Source organism: Pipra filicauda, unplaced genomic scaffold (assembly GCF_003945595.2).
Source record: "Pipra filicauda isolate LSUMZ 115617 unplaced genomic scaffold, ASM394559v2 scaffold32_size4067784_pilon, whole genome shotgun sequence".
Lineage (NCBI taxonomy): Eukaryota > Metazoa > Chordata > Aves > Passeriformes > Pipridae > Pipra > Pipra filicauda.
This window is the reverse complement of record NW_024104454.1, coordinates 1202532-1225108: the sequence shown is the minus strand read 5'-3', so window position 1 is coordinate 1225108 and position 22577 is coordinate 1202532. Positions and strand designations below refer to the sequence as shown.

Here is a 22577-nt window from a genome sequence, read left to right as displayed (position 1 = left end):
TGTTCAGCTACACGTGAGAACACAACAGACACAGCACTTGAAACACTTGCCAGAAGTAGGAAAGGTCACAGGGAGGGAATCAAGAAAATAAAATGGTTCTTACCATAATAGTGCAGCCACATAAGCTATCCCTTAGTCATATGATGGAGGTGATCAAAGGGCCAAATGCTATGAAAATGTCCCACTCTCTTCTTCCTTTGTGTTAGCTCATTGTTTGCTTAACTGCACAGTAAGCCAGTTCAGTTCTCTAATATCTACTTCTCTATTCCTACCTATTCTATTTCCATGAAGCTATTTCTTTTGCTATATGGAGCAGTTGGCTTATCTCAGTATGCAGTCCCAAGCCGCAGAAGAACTGGCAGGAGCTAGTCCTTCTAGATAAACTCAACTATCATGGACCAGACAGGTCAAGATATCAATATGCCTGTTCACAGCTCACAACATTTAAATATCTGATTAGATTTTTGTTCCCACTTCCCCAAACATAAGAATGGTACAAAAACAACACCTATCTTTTTGTTCTCCCAACAGCACTGGGTGAATCAGTTATCAAGGTTTGAGAATCCCAGAGAAAGGTGCTGCAATCACAACATAACACCCTATTACTGCATCCTAAAAGGTACAGTCCTGCCACAGAGATCATACTGGTAGAGAATAAAGCCTTCTGTCCCTCTGAAAGAATTGAATATCAGGGTAACACACAACACTCAGAGACACCTCCCCCCTAGTTCATCATACAGCTTTTGCTTTTAATGGGTAATCAGGTCAAAGTTGCACTTTTGAACCTTCTATCAGCTGAGGAGCAAGACGCATCTTTCTTCAGTCCCGGTGGACCCTGCTGTCACATCACTGCCTGGACACCACTGTGGCCTCCTGATGAGCTGCCATATTGCATACCTGCCCTGGCACTACTGCTCTGGGTGATAAACCTGCCTCCTGTAACCATGTACCAGGCTGGCTCATCCATGAGCCACACAGAACCAGGCAACCAGGTAAGACACCACAAGCAAAGAGAGCAGCACACTCCTGCATCCTCCCTTCGACAAGCAGGAATACAAAACTAGAGTAACTGTTGCAGAGTATAAATAGAAGGAAACATTGTTCTGTGACATTCTCAGCCTGGGAGAGCCTTTTCAACTGGGCGATGACAACAAGAATCAGTAAGCTGGACAAATACGTTCACACACTGAAAAAAATTGCAACATTCCAAAACGTTGCTAGCAACAAATGGAAGGTGACTGCAAAGATTCTCTAGCTGAAATATGGGCTTTGGAGGGAAACATTAAGTTATAGGGATCTCCCTTCAGATTTTAGATTTGTTCAACAGAAATAATGGACTACACATGTCATGCTCTGGACAACAACAACAAAAAATACTTTCCAGGGGAAAAAAAACAATGTGAAAAAGGAGGGAGGAAGAAATCTGGAATGAAAAAAATCATAATGCGAAAAAGAAGTGAAACCCACTTACACTGTAGATATTTTTTGTCTGAACAATAAGATAGTGTTGGAGTGATATTGCACTTTAATCTTTCCAAATGCTTTCAGTTTATTAATAAAGTATTTAATTTCTTTATTTTTCAATCTGTAGATCAAGGTAATTACCTCATATTCTGCAGGGAAAATTTACAGCTGGTCTTTGATACTGTGTCATTTTAAACTACTTTATAATAAAAAGTATACACACACACACAAGTGTATATATATATATGTGAGGGTGTCACCTTATTTTTTTGTGTTTTTCCCAAGAAATATGAATTCATTTTCTACCTGCACTAGAACATTAGGTTTAAATTTACATATGTTTTCTGAGCACTGTGGTTACAATTTTTCAGTTACTTTACTTAAAAGTTAGTATTACTGATATTTTCTACTTCCAGAGATGAGGGGTTTTTTTATTTTACAGCTATGTCAGCAACCAAAATACACAGTTGTACACAATAATGAACAGTTATATCTGTTAAATACATATGTTAGTAGTTAAGAATTTATAATGTACCTATGAATGTATTATCAGTACTTCCATGTGCTAAGTAGATTGCATTATCTCATTTTTGAGGTTTCTTCAAAAAAAAAGTTTAGGTCCCTATAGTTACTACAGGTGTTTCACTTATCTTCTCAGATTTTCCCTTTTCCTGTGGAAAACACTTTAAAAAAAACAAAAAAACAAACAACAAAAAAACCCCCACTTCATTTCCCCTTTCCCCATCTTAAAATTATCTCGAAATTTTACTTATCCATCTTTTCTGCTAAAGTTACAGGCTTAGAAATTGATTCAATCCAAATATTAATCCTTCAGATCAAGCCAGACAGGCAAATTGTCATTAAAAAACCCTATAGGGTCTGCTGACAAATCAATACAACCTAATAAGTGCAGCCACAGCAGAGGTCTGTATCAGACCTTGTCTAGATTACAAGTCTTATTTTGCTGCTGCATCCTGTCTTGCCAGAGGCAACCCAGAGGCACAGAGCTAAGATAAATAAATCTATTCGCAAGCAAGGCCAGATAAAGACTCACACCAAGTAAGCTTGAAGGATGCATTTATTTGAAAAAGTTTGTCTGCCACCTTTCATCTCTTTCCAGTTACAGCTGAACTGTGAGCTTGGGGAGGCAGTTATTCCCTTCCCTCCTCAAATCAGCTTTTCCTGGCTCCCCAGGGTGAAGTCCTCACCCTGCTGTTGGGACACCACAGGATGTTATAGGCCCATTGTGGGGGTTGCAAAACTGCCCTTACTCCTGCTAAGGTAAAGAATGATGTACAGAGAAACAAAGTCTCAAGCTAACACCCCACACGGACATGCAGTTGAGAAATTTGGAGAGAGTTGTTTTGCAGCACATAGAAGTGAGCTTGTGAAATCTCACAGGTTGAAACTCTCGTACTTTTCTCAGTGCAGAAAACCACAATAGCTCTTTCAGGTATACCACTAACCAGAGCAGCTAAGGGAAAGCCTTTAAGTAAGTTTTCAAATGCCCTAAGTTTTGAAAGACGGGCTTCAAAGCTAAAATAGTCACTTTTCATTTGTTCCTCGGCAAAGACCCTCCCACAACATACGTGTGCTTGCTACTCTTTAAAGTAAGCTGTGCTCAAATCATTGGGAATCAAAAAAAATTTTGAAGGCAGTCACACACCACATTGTAAAACACATACACTTGGTAATTCCTTCCTTTTTCCTGGCACAGGTATTTTCCTCTTTCCCTGCCCTGTTAGAGAAATTGAGGCAAGTTTCTCCATTCATACCCAGTGGAGCAATTCCAGTTGCTCCACCTGCTCAGAAGGTGGAAGCTGCCCCAGGCACAACTGGGGCTACTGTCTCAAATTGGCAGTGCCAAATACCTTCTCCCTCCCTCTACCTTGTCAGGAGCTGGTCATCCCCAGTGGGGACCATGGAGGCCCTTCCTCTGTGCACTCCCACTACGCTCTGGGTAAAATGGTACCCATCTGACTTGGCCTGAGGCAAATAAGATGTTGACTGTCAAAAGTGCTCTGTTAGCAGCCTGATTGTGGTGACAGCCTCTGGACAGATCCAACAGGAAGGATTAAGGGGTGACAGCCCTGCCACTAGCACAGCTTTCTCTGCTGTGGATGGTATATTTAAACGGAAGGGTGCCAAAAAACAGTTAAGTAGTTTTGGCAGCAATTCCACAGAAACCATCAAGGAGGTTCAAGCCATCAAAGGCAACTTCACATCTTGTCTGAAAGCCGTGTCGGCAACATAGCAAGGTACAAATGAATTCTTCTGCTAACAGAAAATAAGCCATTATCTTTGGGGAAAAAAATTTTGCACAAACACCCATTTAATTATGGACAAATTTTGCTTTCTGGTCACATCTCCAAGAAAACATGGCCATGTGCCTTTTAAAAGCCACCTTTAAATTAACACATTAATACTAGTTCATCAAGCAACATAAGTTTGGAACAGAAGAAAACTCCAGAACATATTCAAAATAATTGACCTCATTTTGATGGTTGAAAAAATCAGTTTTTCTTCTACACGTTACAGCATTTCTTAAATGCAGCCCCCTTTTCTAGATGAAAGCTGAGGCTTTGTGTTCTAATGCTAAAACACACTTTTACAGCTTCTACAAACACATGGACACTGTTTTGTGGATAATCTGACGTTAATTTGAGAAAGAAGGCATCACCCAAACTTACTTGGAAAGTATTTTCTACGAAGTTATTGTCAGTTGCACACGTACACCTACCTGTTTCTTGGCACTGTTTTACAAAATGCAAATTTGTGTGAGCTGCAGTATCTCATACCTACAGCACTACCAACTCCCCATCCTTTCTTTTTTCTCCAAAAAGAGAAAATAGTGCCAAAAGCAGAGAGATCACTTCAATCCTACGCAGAGAAGAGATTGCAAGGTAAATACAAAATAACATCCCAAAATTACTCTTTTTAGAGCTGGCTTTGTTCACAACAGATTAAAAAAAAGCCTAGTTAAAGAGAGAAAGTGAAGCAAGGGGAGTAAGAAGGAGAGCAGACCAGGCAGACCAAGTAGGCAACACTGCTACAACCTAGAGCACAGCGCACCAGCCAGGCGGCAGCTACAGGAGTATCCCACAGCCAGGCCCCCTGACTCTGCACTGTGAGTCACCGCTCCAGGTGGGAGTCCTGCTTAGCCAGGGCATGGCTCACTGTCCCATGCCACGCTTTGAGAGATTCACACATGTCTACAGAGTTAATGTGAGCGGGGCCTGAAAGCATCTGTCCCTGCTGCCACTGCTACCCAGGACTAGGTCCTCTGCTCGATAACAGTGAGGAGCTCCCGGGTGACCCCATCCATGATAACAAAGCTGGGCAGTTGCTATGGAGTGCCCAGGGCTGCTCCATGAAAACTCAGTCCTAGAAAGCGCCAGATGAAGCAGAAATAACTAGCAGACCTGCACAAACAGAGGTTCCCAGACAGTCAGAAGAGAAATACAATAATAAAGACCAGTTTGACCCAAAAGAGTATTGCAGACATATGGCTGAGCTCTGCAAATCACAAAAGTGTGAATTCTCTTTCTTGTGCAGCAGCTGAGCTGCTGCAGCCTCTGGTAGCAGGCATGAGACAGCACTTGGCCAGAGAAGAGCTAGTGTTGCCTGTATTTAGAAATAACTTATACAACTATTTCCTTGCCTTGCTGTGAGACAGGTAGACATAGAAACCTGGCATCAGGAAAAGATACATCACACACACCAGGTTTTTCCCTTTGACTAAGCAGACACATGGTATCTCCAGATGTTAACTAGGCTTTACAAAGCAGCCTTTCAAAGGAGACAGCAAGCATCACGAGAGATGCTGGAGTCATCTCTCCAGGCTGGAGTCCCAGAAAAACCTGCAGCAGGGACCTAAGCAAAAGCTTTATGGTGCCACAGTAGAGGGAGGAGTGCATATTTCCCCCTCCCACTGTGGCCACCTTGCACAGCTGGCAAACCTACAGTGAGAGGGACTCTGACCCACAGAACGGTTCACCAGTTCCACTTCTAACTGCCCCAAAGGGAGAAGATAAAATCAGTTTTGGCTTGGATCCAGGCTTACCTCACCACTAACACTGCTTACTTTTCAGCTACCCATTATCATCTTGCTATTTTGACTTTACATGATACCCCACAATGTGTGTGCTTGCATGTTGCAGTTTCTGTGGCTTCACATACAAAGAGAAAGCCAGGTCTAATTCTGAGTCAGGACTTGCCACCTCCGGTGGCTCTCCATTGCAGCAGGCTGGAAATTATATAACAGCTTGCTTCTGATTTTAAGACATCAAAGCTCTCATTGGGTTAAATAATGGAATACAGTCCACTTGCCATTCCTCACCTACCACCTCTGCCACTGCAGGAAGTGGACGTAGGCTGAAGAGGCATCAGCTCTGGGCATTTGACTTTCTGCATTTGCAGCCTGTGTGTTCTGGGAGAGGTTACAGTGCCTGAGAAGGGATCAGGTCTCTCCACCTTAGGAGGAGACAGTTACTATGCATAAATGCATTTGCTTTTTCCCCTCCTCCTGAGTTTCAAGATTACCAAACGCCCAGAGAGTGAGAAGAAACAGTTCATCTTTTCCAAAAGCTTTGTTTCAGGTTGTTTGCAGAATCAGGCTGATTCATCAATTTATCAACACTCACTAGTTTTATATTTAAAAAATTTTCTCCACAAACACAAGAGTCAGAGAACGGGAAAACGAAGGGAGCTTATCTGAAAAATTGTACAGCTGCACCAGAAAAGTCCCAATCACCAATACACCCTGTTCCTTCAAATCCCAGCCTCTTATCTTCCATGGTCATAGGATTTCTCCATGTTGTTGTTCAGCTGACCACCAGTAAAATAACCCAGCAGCAAGAGCAAATGGGGACCTACTGGGTTATTGAACAGAGAGGTGGGTGCAAAGTGTCCCTTTTCAGCAGCATTGATTAACTTGAATCAGTTAATGGGCAAAGTCAGTACTGAAAAAGCTGGAGAACAAAGCCCAGTTTTAAGGCAGATCTGCAGCAACTACTGCAAATCCCAACTATCTAGCATTTACACTCAGACTCCTATCCAAGGAGATGGATTGTATATACAGGAGGATTACTAAAGCAGCAGATCTATAAACACAACTCTCTTTCAGAATGAAACACCTGAGTTTGCACTGAAACCCTTAGAGGAATTATATTTCTCTTTCAAAGACAACAGGCTCACTAACTCTGGTATGGTGATGGTTTGGTAGCAGAAAAAGACTGAACAAACTCCAGCCATTTCCTAAACGTTCTTTTAGCAATCTCAGGAGCTAAAAATGGTTAATTTGCATGAGTGTTGATGAAAAGGACTTGTGAGTAATCAAGTCAAGTTGATCACAAAGGTAGCTTTGTCTCACTATAAAAGCTATGTTCCATTTTAGTCTTGTATATTCAGTGGTTAGAAAAAAAGGTGTATGTGTGAGTTTATAAAATATACATAATGTAAAATCATGAACTCTTAAAGCAAATGTGATTTTAAACATTATCTTAGTGACTCCTGTTATAAGTGCTGTGGCATAAGAAACGGAAAACCTTTAGGACAGTTTATCACATCTAAATATTACATGATTCAGTTAGTTGCTCTAATTGCTGCTAGGATGTTTAAAACTGCCTGGCTAAACAGATAGCATAACCTTCAGGGTCCATTTCAACCTAAGAGGACAGAAAACTTGGTTCTTGGGATAGCTTTCAGTGGGCTTTAACAGATGGAGGAGGAAGTCAGTGATGAAAGACTCCACTCCCCATACTGGTGACCCACTCCCAGCACCTCCCCCATGTCAGAGGTGATGACCACAACACGTCAGAGGAAGTAGTTGAAAACTTTATTTTTTTCTTTCAAGGTTACTTTTCAGCCAAATCAGCAGCTTGACTGAACTCTGCTCATTTTGATGCCACAGTATTGCCGTAAATCCACTGGCATCAGCAGTGAAAGAGAGCCCATAGACATATGAAATAATGTTGTCAGCCCTTCTTTGGCACGTGAGGGTTCTTCATCCACTCCATGGCCCTAGGGTTTCTGAGGAAAGACATTCAGGAGGGAGTGATAGCTTTTATCACTGTCATGTGCTGTTAGTCTAGAATCAGAAATAAGTCTGCATCTTACCTCACAGAGGAAAAAAATCTCATTTCTAACAATAGCCTTTATCTCACAGTTTGTCTCACGACTTGCCTGCAGTAAGAGTTTTACTTCAGGCTAAGTCTGATGGATGCCAAGTTACTCCTTGCAACACTGAGCAAAAATAACCCAGAAATTAAATTTGAGTGCCAGTGGCTGCTGCCAGACCCCTCTCAGGCTCTAGGAAACGTCCTGCCACACAAGACCAGCAGCCGCCTCTTTGCAGTAAACAACTTGTACAGAGAGGGTCTGAGGAAGTGGAACATAACTACCTCTGGGGTAGGAGTTTGCCTTTCACTTGCTGGCACAGCAGGGGATTTTTTTAAGTCTTGTAATCTAATAAATCATGTAATCTGATAGGAAACAACACTAGTCTTCTTTTTCCTCCTTTAAGCTGTTAGCACAGTACAAAGCAGCGTCAGCCGCTTCAGAAAGTACTGAAATTTTCTGTCTCTCTCTTACTCAAAGGGAAAAAACCCTCTTGTTTCCAGCAGTGTCTTTTATTTTAATCAGTGCTACACTGAACAAATTAAAACACTGAAAGCCATCAGTGCTTTCTCAAAATCATCCAACAGGCTTTCATGTGGTTACATGTCTATCTATTTGGACAGTATCAATAAAAAGCAACACTTACATTTGTGATTGTTCAAGTCTTCCCTCATCCTTCATATTTTGCTTTTTCAGAAGTTGCATTTATATTTGTGGGACTAAAAAGCAAAAAGTACCCAGGTTGATTTCCTGCTGATAGAAACTTCCTTCTCTGTGCCCTCTCCTGCCTCCAGGCAGCTGTTATCATTTCTGTGTCCCTTTGCTGGCCCCTGTTGCAGAAAACCTAATTCTGAATTTTCTATTCTAGAGAAAAGGGATCCCATCTTCTTAAAAAAATTCAAGTGAATTCCTTCTTGATCTTGGCAGGCTACTAGCAGCCTTTCTTACGTGCAAAGGAAGATTATCCTTAATTTTGCACACACACCCATAAATATGGTTACTCCCAAGGCTATATGGCCTGCATTTAAAAAGTCCAGTACCTCCATCACCTTGTGTAGCAAAACAAAAATGAAAAACGTAGGCTACATGCATGTAAAGAGGTGTCCTAATTTTTTTATAGGCTAAAAAGCTGAAGAGAGCAAACCTCAAAATAAAGCAAGGAAATCATGCAGTACCTGAAAGTAATCTGTGATGAAGGATCCAAGTTCACTCTTCAGCAGCCGTCTGTAGACAAAACAAATGCAGCCATGAAGTAGCAGCCATTGCTGGTCATTTTTTACAGGTATATCTGCACTTTACTACCAGTAATACCAAAGATATGTGAGTATATGTGAATGTGTCGTTTTGGCCACAGTTAGACTTCTTTTACAGTTAGATATATATTTTGCAAGAGCCCACAAAGGCTATTGTCAAATTTTAAAGGAACAAAAGAGTTTCTCTGAAGTCTACATGCATCTAGAACAAGCAAAAAATAACCCAAAAACATTTATCCCCTTGAACGAACAGAAAGCTGGGGAGAAAATTTAAAGTTATTTAGATTGAAATCCATAAATTTTTCTGCTTTTTTGTTTAAACAAAGACATCTTTCGTTCCACTGAATATAGCATATCTCTCTAATATTGTGCTTCCTTTTCTCTTGGAAATAGAAGGTGGGAGGATAAGGAGAGGAAAAATGAAACAGAAGCTGCAGCTTGCCCATGACTACCACATTTCAAAAAATAAAAGAGAAGGCATATTTTTCAAGAAGGAGATTCTAGAAATTTAACAAGAGATGTTTTAAATACATGTGGGCAGAAACCATTCTAAAGAAGTCTTTCTAATTGAAATTGTTGGCTTTTACATTAGGCTGTGATAAAAGTTTTAAATTCGAATACATATTTGTATTTCAAAACACCGATATAAAAATCAGGATTGTCTTACATCAGAAGAAGCATTAAAAATACAACCTACAAAGTTCAGTACATTTGCACTTTCATCTTTCAGTGACTGAGCATAAATTCTGCCTAAAACTTAAAAGTCACTCAACACTTTCCACTGCCAAACATTGTGGATTTTTTCTTCTCTAAGAGTTTTGCTTTTTACCAACATGAAGTATAATCAAGAGTGCTCAAAAATAGCATTTGAATCAGTGACCATCCAGTTCTCAGGTTGGGTTCTTACGAACAAACTACATCACTGTTTCCTAATCTTTTCTCAAAGTAAAATTTGACCGCAACCTCCCTCCATAACCATTTTCTAAATGCTTCTACATTTATTCGCAGGCCAATATGCCTCTACTCTTTCTCTCCCACAGTGGTTATATTCACCCATCCAAATCAAAGCACATTTCTATTTCTATGAGATCAACAAACCAAATAAATCTTTGGGGGTCCATTTGCCAGAAGCTTTTCCATTGGCTTCAGCCAAACCCAGCAGGCTCTCCATCAGCTGATTGACAAGCCCAGCAGGACTTTGCCTCATGCAGGTAGACCAGCAACCAGAGGCTTGCACCTTAGAGAAAACCCAGGGGAAGGATCTTCTCTTAATCATGGCCTCCTGCTTCCTGAAATTACATCTTGCAGTGGCATTTTTTACATTTCCTCTTGCTGTCACAACTGACTTTCAGAGCATCAAAAAAAAAAAACAAACATGCCAGTGACACGGTATCAAATCACAAGAAGAAGATAAAAACATGGTGTCAGTAATCCAGAGCAAAATGTTACCACCTGCTCATCTCCTGGTCCTGTCATTACTGTCCTCTTTTAAAACTCTCCTGTGTTTCTCACTGTCAAACGACTAAGCACTGCACAGAGTCTGAGAGTCTCCTACTGCATTTGTTAACTATAACCAAGGAGCTGAATGGAGAAGTACAAAAAAAGGAAAATGCACCAGCTCGACCTAATGTCACACAAAAGCTGGCTGTCTGACAGGTCTGGCTTTTTGCCCAATGTCAAGCTGGAGATTCACCTCGCACACACAAAGCTAACACTGTGTTGGGAGCTACACCAAGAACCACAGGTGCAAGGCTGCAGGTGTTCATACAAATATAATTGCAGATGCATGTTCTTCACTCCTTAGATGGACACTAATGAGCTTCTTGAATGTTAAATGGCCTATTTAAAGAATGACATTTGGAGATGTAACCAATGCTCAGGGCACCTGCAGGAACATTACTCATGTATGTCAAGGTGAGTGCTTCCAAGTATTGCTTAGGAGTGCATGTCTGTGGAGGAGGGCATTTCCCCTTCCACCATCAGCACTGCTTTCAAAGGATGCACAGCTCACAAAGAATTTCCTGTTCTTTGCCTGACTCTTGACAGTCTAGATTCACTTCAGTAACCAACATGAAGCATGGTTCAGCCACTGGGGCCAAGCCCAGACCACGCAGCAATTCTGCCCTTTGTACTGCCTCCCTGCACTGTGGGGGTACAGCAGGATGCAGCCACAGCCATGGGCAACAGACGGGCAGACAAGTCAAGAAGCCCAAACCCAGTCCCCAAGTCTGCTAAAAGGCTGTGGGTTAAGGTATTTCCCAAGCCTTATTACATTTGTTTTTATTTTCACACCCAGAAATAGACATCCCATGGAGAATTAAGACTGCTCCAAGTACTTAAACCTAACTTGAGGACTTCTGACCCAAACACACCAAAGTACCATTAAAGTATGAAATGGTGCCCTTGCTCAACTCTCAAAAGGAATTATATTAAATTTTCTGGTTTGGGAGCAGACCAAGTCGGACAGAGTCTCCTGCACCGATAGCCTCATTTATTTTGAAAGTAGGGAAAGGGGTAATTTAGAGTGCTGTTCAGTATATGCTTAGCTCAAATTGCCATTTGAATCTTGGAGTTCAGAAAAAATGCAATAAGGGTGGGGGAAGGGTATACAAAAGGAGAAGCAGAGACAGTACTCTTGATGAACGAATACGGATGTAGTGGTAAAGAAAGGAGAAGAAACCTACATCCATGAGCCCTGACAATACTCCTCTTAGCAGCACTTGGAACCAAGGCAAGAATAAATTGTTCTTTATCTACTCTACAGCCCTATCTATTGCTAATCAAACTTTCCAACTAATCAGAATGAAACCACCGATAATCATGAAACCTACCTTTAAAAGAAAATGATACTCTTAACCATCATTAGCATCAGTGACAGAAAATGTTTGCTAGGGTTTTAGGTTTTTTATCTTTAGGGTTCATGTTTTCAGGTCTTGCTGTGCAATTATCATGTGAAGATTAACCTGTTAAATGAAATGCTGTGGTTTGCTTTAAACACTCCACAGTTCTGAGAAGCTTGGTTTTAGAAAAGAGATGTTACTATCTTCACAATTTCCATGATAAAAATATGTAAAAATAGCCAGAAGAGGTGTAGTCCCCAGGAAGAGACAAAATCCTTACAATTCGAGTCAATAAAAAAGCTGTCCTTGTTAAAGCTACATATCCATGCAAGTCAGAGAAACATTATCCAAGTACCCCATGCCATTCACTTCACCCAATAGCAAAAAAGAAGCAAGTTAGCCTGAAATCCCAAACCTGTACTTAAGTTTGCTTTGACCCCTGCTCCTCCCACCAATATCCTCTAACTATGGTTCTGTAAGGGAACAAACCCAAGCAAACACCAAACAAGCAGCAACAAAATCCCTTTTCATGCATTTCAGCAACCTACCTGATATTTTCATTGAGGGTGTAAAGTTCATTGTTTTGCAAGCCTCCTCCTTTGAACACATTTATCACTGCTGTTTGAACACTGTCAAAAAAGAAATGAGACGGTACAACATCCATAAATAACAGCCAGCAGTATCATTTAACACAGAGCACAATGTGAGCTAGACACCAAAATCAAAGTGGTTATAACCAGGTGGAGAAGTTAATTGCCCTTAAATACTTCCACTCTTTCTTGCCTTGAAATCATCACTTATTTACCTACATATGTCCTGGGAGACAGAGCAGAATCAACCTCCAGTTCTGTCTAGAGTAAGCAAGGGAAAGTCATTAGAGGGACACTGTTCATGCCACATATATCTTGAATGCAACTGTTTAGGGGATCTTTGCTGTGTGCTGCAGGTTAATTGCTATGAGGAGACACAAATTTTTGGTAATATCTGCCAAACACATCACACTACATTATGCAGTGATGCTAGCAGGAAGCACCCAATCTGCAGCATCTGTCAAGACCCTGGCTGTGCTGGAAGACATTCTGCAAGTGAGTATTACCTAAGTCACACCCAAGCTTAAGCCCTGTTAATGCCTGTAAGAAGCTGTTTGAGTATCTTCTAATCCACACCTCTCTCACCAGCATAGAGGAAGTCATGAAGTGACAGCATATAAGGTGGTTTAGCAGGTCTAAAGGCTTGCCTTGGCTAATAAGAGCAGGTGTCATTCCCTTAATGGACATTCCCTTCTGTGGGCCAGTTATGGCATCTGCATGCTGTCATGGCACAAAACTGCAGTGGTTTTGCCAGGCCACTTTTGTGTGACCAATTGGTAAACTGAGCTGGTCAGCACGAGAGAGGGGTCTGCAGAGCACAGAGCAGGTCCAGGTGGCAGAAGGTGGGAACACCCACTTTTGCTATCAGCAGACCATTAAATCAGATCAGGACACAGGACACCTCAGCCTTCACTCTTCACATTGTTTTCTCAGTTACCATTGCTGTATGACATGCACTGCAGACAGGATTTGGTTGTCAGTAGGAAATGCTGGTAGAAGCCACAAGCTTAGTAGTTTTCAGAGGAACTTGACTGTGGTAAAACCTTCATAATATGCAAATAAATGTCTCTGTGAATTAATAAACCAACATTTATTACGGTACGAGGAATATGTTTTCCTAAAGGATTCTTACAAAATGCAACTGTTAACAAAAAATAGTTCTTTACTTCAAGACAGTACCGCTGAACAGCATTGGCCAAAACCAACTGAACACTACTAACTCTAAATTTTTCACCTCCATGGATGCTTTCAATACCATCAAAATTTAAGCATGCCAAAAATTCAGGCATGCTTATAAACAGACGAGATTAGCTATAAATGGTGTGAAGCACAAAGATAAGACACACATGGCCCTTATTGTGGAGCTGCTGCAGGGGAAGAGCTCAGCCCAGGTAGATCCCGCTCACCTGTTCCAGGCAGAGTTGGAGCTGAGCTGCATAGCCTGCCGGGCTGCCTGGAACCGAGGCAAATCACTGAGGACAGGGGAGCTCATGAAGCGAGGTCGGGGCCTTCTGAAGGAACCCATCCTGTGGAACTGGAGAGCAAAGGACGGAGCTACAGTGAACCCTCCTTTCATAGGGTCAGGTGGAGTGGAGCAGGACCATCAGAAAGTCTCTTCTCTTGAAGGTCCAAGCATCAATCTCAGCAATGTCAATGAAACTTCAAACCCAAGGACTCAGTCAACAGCAAAACCAAAGAGTCAGCCTTGGACCAGCAGTTCCACACAGTGTCAGGTTTTGACATGGGCATGCATTGCATTATGATGAAGAAGCTGAAGGAGTCCTGCAATGCAAAAAGAAAGGAAAAGAGTAAGGCAGAGAACAGAGGGATGAAAATATCCTGCACCATTAACAGCAAGTTTGGCAAATCTTCCAGAGTTCTCTAGCAGTCCCATTTCCCATCTTGCTCCTTAAATAATGACCCAACACAACCAGTCAGAAATACAGACATGATCTCTCTTTTGATTTCAATTTGCAGAGATACAAGAACAGAGATGCCTAAAGTCTTCTGACAGAGGCACTTTACAAATACATTTAAAAAGAGTTAGCCATTTAGCCTATATATAAAATAGTAGTAGTTGGAGAAAGAGAAAACTATTCCACTAGAAAAGAACAAAAGATAAGCAATGGAAGAAAAGGTGAACAAACACAATGCTTTTTTTTGAGAAGTGTTGTGCAAAGGAATAAACCCACTTGTTATCAGTTCACTACAAAAAGGATACGATGGAGAGCTTTTGCAAATGGGTTCTGACAAGCAGATATTTTGAGAGTAAATATGACTTTTATGTCTGTGTTTTTTCTACAGCATGAGAAGTAATTGCTAGGCCAATTATGAAATGCCTGTATTTTCCACTCTGATCATCATCTTCATGTAGATGAATATGCAGCCCCAAGTAAACCACAGAAATAGAAGAAGTGATCTTGGATAAAAACCACAAAAAAACTTTGGCAAAGCTTCTGTACTTTGAAATCTTCCCACTTCAGATTATTACAAGCCGTAGTTGTAGTTGGCAGTTTGGAGAATGAGTTGTGGGAGGCAGGAGAGAGAGGAAAAAAACTAAACAAAAAAGTTGAGTAACTGAACTGCACATGAAAGATGTAAGGGAAAATCTTCCCATTTCTACTACACCTTCAGCATGAGGCAAAAAGAGAGATGATCAGGCAAATAAATGTTGTGTATCTGCACAGTGTTTCTAATCTGACTAGCATTCAGCTCCAGGAAACTCTTTCCACCGCCCAAACTATAATTAACTCTTACATGGATGACAACAGCTTTCTTCCCACCCAGCCAGCCCCATTTCACACTGAGCTCACTTTGCTAGCCCACTTCTCCATGGCCTTGTCAGATTCTGGTCAACCACCACAAAGCCACCTCAAGGCTCTTGCTGTGCCACAGGCACCACATGCCCTGCCAATAGGGAAGTTAAAGGAGAAAACACCGAGAAACCGTTTCATTTTTAGGCACCAGAACATGTGATACTATCATTCTTAGTGCTATTCAAGAAATAAATATGGTTGTTATTCCCTCACTAGCTAAATACAGCTTTCAGAGACCTCTGTGGAACTGGAACATGACTACAAATGCAACTTTTTTCTGTCTTTAGACAACTCCTGGCTGTCTTCAGAGATGACAAAGCCCAGACAGTCTTTCGTGAAATAAGCTTAGCCCTAACTGTTTTTGCTTGAAAGGACAGCAATCTGTTGATTCTATGGCTGCTCTGTTCCAATTACAAAAAGTCATAACTTTTAGAAATTAAGAATAAATGTAAACTAGTACAACCAAATCATCAGGATCTTCTGTGTGCATTTTTAAGCAACAATTCATTTGACATTGCCCACACATTTTCAATCTGCCAGCAATTTCTCTATTGACAACAGTAACCACATCAGAAATCACTAGAGGAAAAGAAGCTACAGCACCTTGGAGAGCTGAGTGCAGGCTCTTCTGACAACAGACCAAAAGGTGTCCATGAGGCAAAGTGCAAGTATAATGGCTGTTTTTGTTGCAAAACAAGAGCTTGTGCCACTGTTTGTCATCTACAATTCCAAAGCTGACAGCATGAGGAGCTGAATGAGTGACAGCTCATTTCTCCCAGTAACACTGTCAAATTTGTCACTTAAGAATCTTTTCACATAGAAACATTGAATGGTTTGGGCTGGAAGTGGCCTTAAATATCCTCTGGTTCCAATCCCCCTGCCATGGGCAGGGACACCTTCCACTTTCAGAGCTATAAAATGCAGTATAAATGTTATTTTAGATCATTTGTAGGCATTTAACAGGTCTAGAAAGCAATGGTTAAGATGTGCTAGCCCACAAGCCTTGTCCTATCACTATTCCAGGTGACATAAGCGCATACAAGCATCTTCCTCCCCAGCAGCAAAACGATTTTATAAAGATACATTTATATTTGAGTTATATTAAGCAGCAAAGGGAAAGCTTAAATTCAGAAATGTAAATAAGTAGAACAACCTCTGTGCCTTAATATAAATAAAGTAAAATTTGTGTAGGAAATTCTTTGGCCCATTCTGTGCAAGCAGTAAAACACCACAACCAGGAAGGTTTCTCCTGAGCTATAGGTCTAAAAGATGAATTCCACACAGCAGAACCATGGTATTACACCAGGCCCCACGATGAATTTTCTGTACACTTCTTACCTAGGGAATGTGCTTAAGTTCACGGAAACATACATGTCATTTTCCCTAATATCTGTTAAAGTCACCAGGACAGATAATAACTGACTTTTGTCTGAGAAGTGCAGATGAGAGACCTCTCTTCCCCCTTCCTCCCCCAACCAGCCTGCAATGCCATACTACAGTCAAGTCAACCTTGCTTGAGGACCTCATTAGGAATTTCAGACAAGATCTTCGGCTTTAGGACCTGGTTCAGAGTTTTATTTTCATTTTTCAGGACTCAAATATACAAATCTCTCCTATCGTATCTAAACTCAAATCTAAATCTTATCTAACTACTAAATGACAGGCACACCAAACTGTTACTTTGAAGACAGGCTAACCACCAAATGGTATCCAAACATAACTGGCCCTCGTGTTATCAGAACTGGAAATGCCAAAGTCTGTGAGAAAGACCATCCTCTCCCCATGCCCACAGCCTATTTAAATTTTTTTCAGAGTTCCATAAAGCTAAAAGTAACAGAGCATTTACTAAAAAAACAGACTTTTGGCACATGTACTTTGCAGATACTAAGCATCCAAAGGTCAACAAAGCACCCAATCAAACGCTTCCATCATACCAGATTTTCCTTTCACAGCAACTAGTTTCCACTGAAAGTTTTCCCCGAAGCAAGGCAGCCTTTTTAATAATGCTTCATTTTCACAGGGAGGTTGCAGTAGCAGTTTGTTGGCAATATCTGTGGTGTGCATTCTGCAGTGTGCAATTTTTTGGCTTTTTACTGGGGAGAAACTACCCCTGTGGCGAGAAAGGCATTAACATAGTTATAGGTTAGTAAGAAGCCCTCATGGTATTCAGGTTATTTTAGCTATTGGGAATGAACAGTATTTAGCAAAATGCTGAGTACAGCAAGGAACAATTTTCCTTTTCATTTTGCTGTGAAAACTCTCATAGAATTATGCAGAAATGCTCAACAACACTGTTCTCCTAGAGGCTTTCAGTCCAAATTCCTTCACATCTGCAATCTACTCTTCCTAAGATTAAAGTGGTTTAGAAGAACACAAAATAAAACCTACTTCTAATAATCACAGTCGTATTATCAACCACAGAACTAGAAAAAGCTTTCCAGAGAAGCAATTACTTTTCCCCTTTTACACAGAATGATGGGATACACCAGGATGCAGCATGTTCTAGCCACCAAGCAACACTCTCACATCGATTATAAAAGATATAAAGACTTGGAGACTGAAGTACAGCGACTTCATAAAACATATAGCCACACCAAGAAAATCTTTCGCTGTCATATGCTCCAGCTGCTGGGATAATTCTTTAAATGGCATCAGAGGATTTCAAACTATTTGCCAATTGATATATCCTAAACCATACTCCACTCTCCTCATCTCACTAAATGACCCTGCATATCTTTTTTGGCAAGACACTTCGTCATGAGTGAGTCAAAGAGGTAGGTATTACTTTCCCTTCCCTTCCGGTTGTCTTACCCCCAGTCTTTTTTTTTCTCTTATCCGTGATCATCATCTCAATCCAGCCACAAAAACCCTCTAGGTCTCTAACAAGGCAGATATGTCATCTGTGTAAAACTCAGGTCTCCAAGAGAGCAAACTCTTCAAAGATGGAAGTCAGTGTTCCCAACAGAGAGAGCACAGTAGGACGATGAGTCAATCTCACAACAATGTAATTTCATCCACTAGTAATTCAACACATCTGAGTAAACACTTCTAGGATTAATCTGAATCTTTAAAGAGAAGAATCAAGCATGAAGACAAACATGGATACAGACATTTACAAAAACATTACAGTCATGAAGCTAGGAAACTTTTATTGTTTGTTTTCTGTTAGCCATGAAAAACAACAGAGAAATCATTATAAAATAATTTCATGAATAGACTTTTCCCTCCCAACAGACCATAATATATCTGACTGTCTGCAGGAAAAGCAAGATCAGGTGCTACACCTACTTTGATCTCTCTCTGCTAAAGAAAAAATAATGCAAAGAAAAATTTGGCAGCAATTCTTCCAGATTATGAATCTTCATGATAAGCTTGGGCCAAACAAGCAAAAGGTTCATGGTAACTGAGATTTAATGAAAGAACAGACCTTTTAAAATTCTCTGATATCTTCTCTGCAAGACTCAGAGCAACAGCTGCAAATGGAAGTGACAGGGCAGCAACAACTACGGCTGGTTTTGCTTCTTAGAGGAAAACTTTCACCAACACTACTTCACAAAAAATTCACACCAAAAAGCTGCAAGTCAAAAAGTAACTCTAAAACAGTTGGCAAGGGAGGGAAAGGAATAGTGGAGAGTGAAATAAAGCAATAGAGAATGACAGGTTATCCAGATATAACTGATGTTTTGCCATTTAATTTTTTTCTGTCTTAAAACTAGCCCCTTCATGAAGAAAAATATCCACTTGCTTATATTTATCTCTTTTATATGCTATGTGTAACTGTTACATCAATGACTTATGACTACAAAATACACAAATTGGATACTGAAACATGCATCTAAACTTTTTGTAATGATTTTGAGTGTGGAAAATCATAATCTTCAGAAAAATGTTCCACTGTACTAGGCCTACAGATCCATAACGAGTTGTTTCATCCTGCCTCAGACACAAAAAGTATGCAGAGAACTAACTAGATTCTTGTTAGCTGATTCTTCTTCCAGCCCAGTAAGTCCTTAACAAAGTGCGTGATTGGCAAAATTCTTGATTTGAGTTCAACTTACAAGATCTGAAAACACTATTTTTTACAAAAATCCCTCATTTATTTGCTATGCACCCATACTAAAAGTGGAAAAACAGCCCACAACCTATAACTTGAAGTCTTCTAGGTCATCACAATTACGCATGCACATGCATGAACTTCGTTTATATTCTAACACAGACAGCATTTGCAATTGTTAAATTAACAACATATTCAGTTCCTATTATAGCTCCCAATTGCTCGGCTTCTTAAAATTAAATAAGGTCTACTTTTCAGAAGGAGAAAAGATGATCAAATTGAGATTTTTTTTTGATAACCAACAAAGGTTCTTTCTGGTTAACATTGATCAGAAGCTGTGTCTTAGATATATCTCAGAAGTTTTTGAATGCAAGAGTGTAAAAAAGTTTGGAGGCAGTCTAGGGCCCAGTCTCAAGGTATGACCTCATCCATTCATGCCTTCACACCTTTGGCTATCTGACTCATGAAAATTTTAGTGCTTAGTCCACAGCCTGTCAAAAACAATAAGAATCTAAATATTGGTCTTAATATGGTTTGAATCAAGTCCTGAAACACCATGAAAAGTGGCGACATTTATCTGTGCCCTCCCTGGGGGGAATGCAAGGTGATTCCTCAAGTTCTCTGTGCAGGTTACACACCAGATGGAAAATGCAGGACTTCAGCCAGCCAAAGCACATTACCTGCAACCCCATCACACACCTCCTGCCAGCCCCTGGGTGGCCCCAGCTTGTGCAGTGCCAAGTGCTGCCAGGGTTGCCTGATTGCCTGCCCCACATCTCCAGCCTGCCCTCCCCACCCTGCACCATGGGAAGGCCCTGAGGGATCCGAGGCAGGCTGAGCCACAGGCAGATGGGCCACTCAGTTCTGCAAAACACTCCTTTCATCAAGAGCTCTTGAAGGTATACTAATAAGAGTAAAAATAATTACCTCAATTTTCTGGCTGAGGAAATGAAGATGCTAAGCCAGTGAAGTGACTTAGCCTGGTCTTCCACATTGCAAGCCAGGATCCTATTCATCAAACAAAAATATCCCTCTAAGGGGCTTTAATGAAGCTTTCAAATTACTCCATGGAGTTGGAGAGAAAAAGGGATTAATCTGATCTACCTCTCCTTTCATAAGTTGGTTCAATACCAAAAGGTGTCTATTTTTTTATTATTATTATTCTTTTGCTGGGCTACACCACCACAAAGGCAGCAACTTGATGCCCCATAAATAGTCCAGGGATGTTCTACTGGTCCCTTCTATCTTTAATTAAACTTCATAGATTTTAACTACAGTAAGTAAAAGTGCTATCAATAGATACTGGAGAACAATTGTCTTGATACAAAGTGTTCGCACTCTGGTATGCAACCATATATCCAACAATTTTACTGCTACACTTTGACTACCAAAAACAAGACTACCCAAAACAAGATCTCACCTTCCTTATCTTCCTAGTACACCCTTGTCTCCACAATAGAGACCCCAGTATTCCTGTGTTCCTCCCCCATATTTTGCATATTTCCTCTTCAGATTTGACCCACACCACGCTTTTATTTACAAAACATCTCAAACAAATTTACAAACAGATAACAAATAACAGATAACAAAGCCATGTAACTTCTGTAAAGAAAGTCAATGTTATCCACTCAGTAATGCTCTGCGTTTCTGATGTTAAAGCAAACCTGAAACTCAAAGTGAAACTCTGCTTTAAGCAAGAGGAAATATATGACGAGGGGGAAAAACCTTTGTGTATATCCCACCATGATCTGAGAACTGTCCCTGTAATTGAAAGACCCCTCCAATCCCTTTGGAGTTTACGGCCAGATCAAAGTAAGACTGCTACTTCACATCTATATACATGATAGTACAATTGCTCATCAAAAGATGTAAGAAATCAGTAATAGCACAGAGCAAGTCAATTCAATGTGAACTGAAAGGTTCCAGTCATAGGAAACAACACATAGAAAAATAAATAACTTGTAAAATAGGAGTAGCATCTAAGACAACAAACTTATTTTGTTTTCTACCATGGATTTTCTGTGTTATTTCAAAAATATTTTTTTATTCTTAGGACTCATCATTCAAAAACAAAGAATATTTTTATGGCTATTAGCAGGCACCACATGTTTGCAAAACACTCTGATATGCTTGGATGGAGAATAAGAGAACACCTCATTAGAATCACTTAGCTGACCAGTATAAAGATAGAGACAAATTTGAATGAGATGCACTAACAGCTGATTTAATCTGGTCAAAATAAATTATATTGCCTGAATAAGCAACTACCACACCAAAAATGTAGCTATGAAAAGCAAGAAGCAAAAATGTAGCAAAGGTTCAGAATCATAAAACTGATGTACTGATTTGAGAAAAAAAAATACATTTAATCTCTTTGGTAAAATAAGAACCCAATCCAATAGAGAGGAGGGAGGGAAAAGAAGGGGGGAAAAGGAGATCTATCACCATTTTTTGATTACTGAAAGTATTCAGGTATTTTAGGCATTCCATAAAGTTGTATCCATGACAGCTGCAGTTACAATCCTTTCAGAATGGAACACTGCAGTGCTGTCCTAATCCACGACAGCTAGAACAGATTCTTTTAAACAGCAAACTTATATGCACCCCTCTTTTGAGTCTAACCCACTAAGACACAGCAGATTTAAAATCACCATTGCTTTGTCTCCAATTCTATATCAAGGCTTTACTCAAGCTCTTACACTCCAAAACCCTCAATTGATTTGACAGCAAAACAGTACTCCCAAGATCTCAGGCCCCCAGTGCAGTGGCCTATGTTATTTCCAGATCTACTAGTCTTAAACTTGCTTGATTACCAGATGATTTTTAATCAGTACAGCTAAATGGGAACAAGCATGAAAACATGGAAAAAAAGTGATACACACATAAATCATTATTTCCTTCCACTGGCAGGAATAGTGTTTAATAGCACTACTAAGTGCATCCCTACTGGAGGAAAACAGGCCAGGAATGTATTACCTGAGTGACACAAGTATGAGTAAGCTATCAAATTCTTTCTGTAGAAAAGGCCTTTGGATTGAATTAACAAATATTTTTTTAAACCCTGAAAGTAACTTAACATTACAATCCCTTCTGAATTTCACCCGTGCAGGAAGTGATAGCCCCTACAAAACAGCCATTCTTTCAGCATGGGCTCTAAATATATTTCCACAAAGTTCAGAGAAACTTTATCCTTTTAGACCACTTCTTCCCTGGTCAAATGCAGTGAAATTCACAAACAAATTCATAAAACTAAAAGAGGGGAACAGACAAGCCACAGGAATGCTTTCTTGAAGGTGGTCACACTCAAAGTTGCAATCAATGGCTCGTTGTCCAAGTAGAAAGCAGTGACGAGTGTTGTTCCCCAGGGGTCAGTATTGGGATCGGCACTGATAAATATCTTTGTCAGTCACATGGACAGTGGGACCAAGTGCACCCTCAACAGC

At 40.4% G+C, this 22577-nt stretch overlaps 1 protein-coding gene across 2 annotated transcripts in view; it reads right to left on the bottom strand.

Annotated features, from left to right (window-relative positions):
- PRR5L (proline rich 5 like) overlaps positions 1-22577 on the bottom strand; it is a 40533-nt gene that overhangs the window by 13969 nt on the left and 3987 nt on the right. For both annotated transcript variants that reach the window (XM_027732642.2, XM_027732643.2), the window contains exons 2-4: positions 13671-14046; positions 12223-12303; positions 8757-8805 (exon numbers count right to left, since the gene is read on the bottom strand). In XM_027732642.2, the coding sequence (XP_027588443.1) occupies positions 8757-8805; positions 12223-12303; positions 13671-13840 (300 nt within the window). In that variant the 5' untranslated portion in view covers positions 13841-14046. The remainder of the gene's footprint in view (positions 1-8756; positions 8806-12222; positions 12304-13670; positions 14047-22577) is intronic.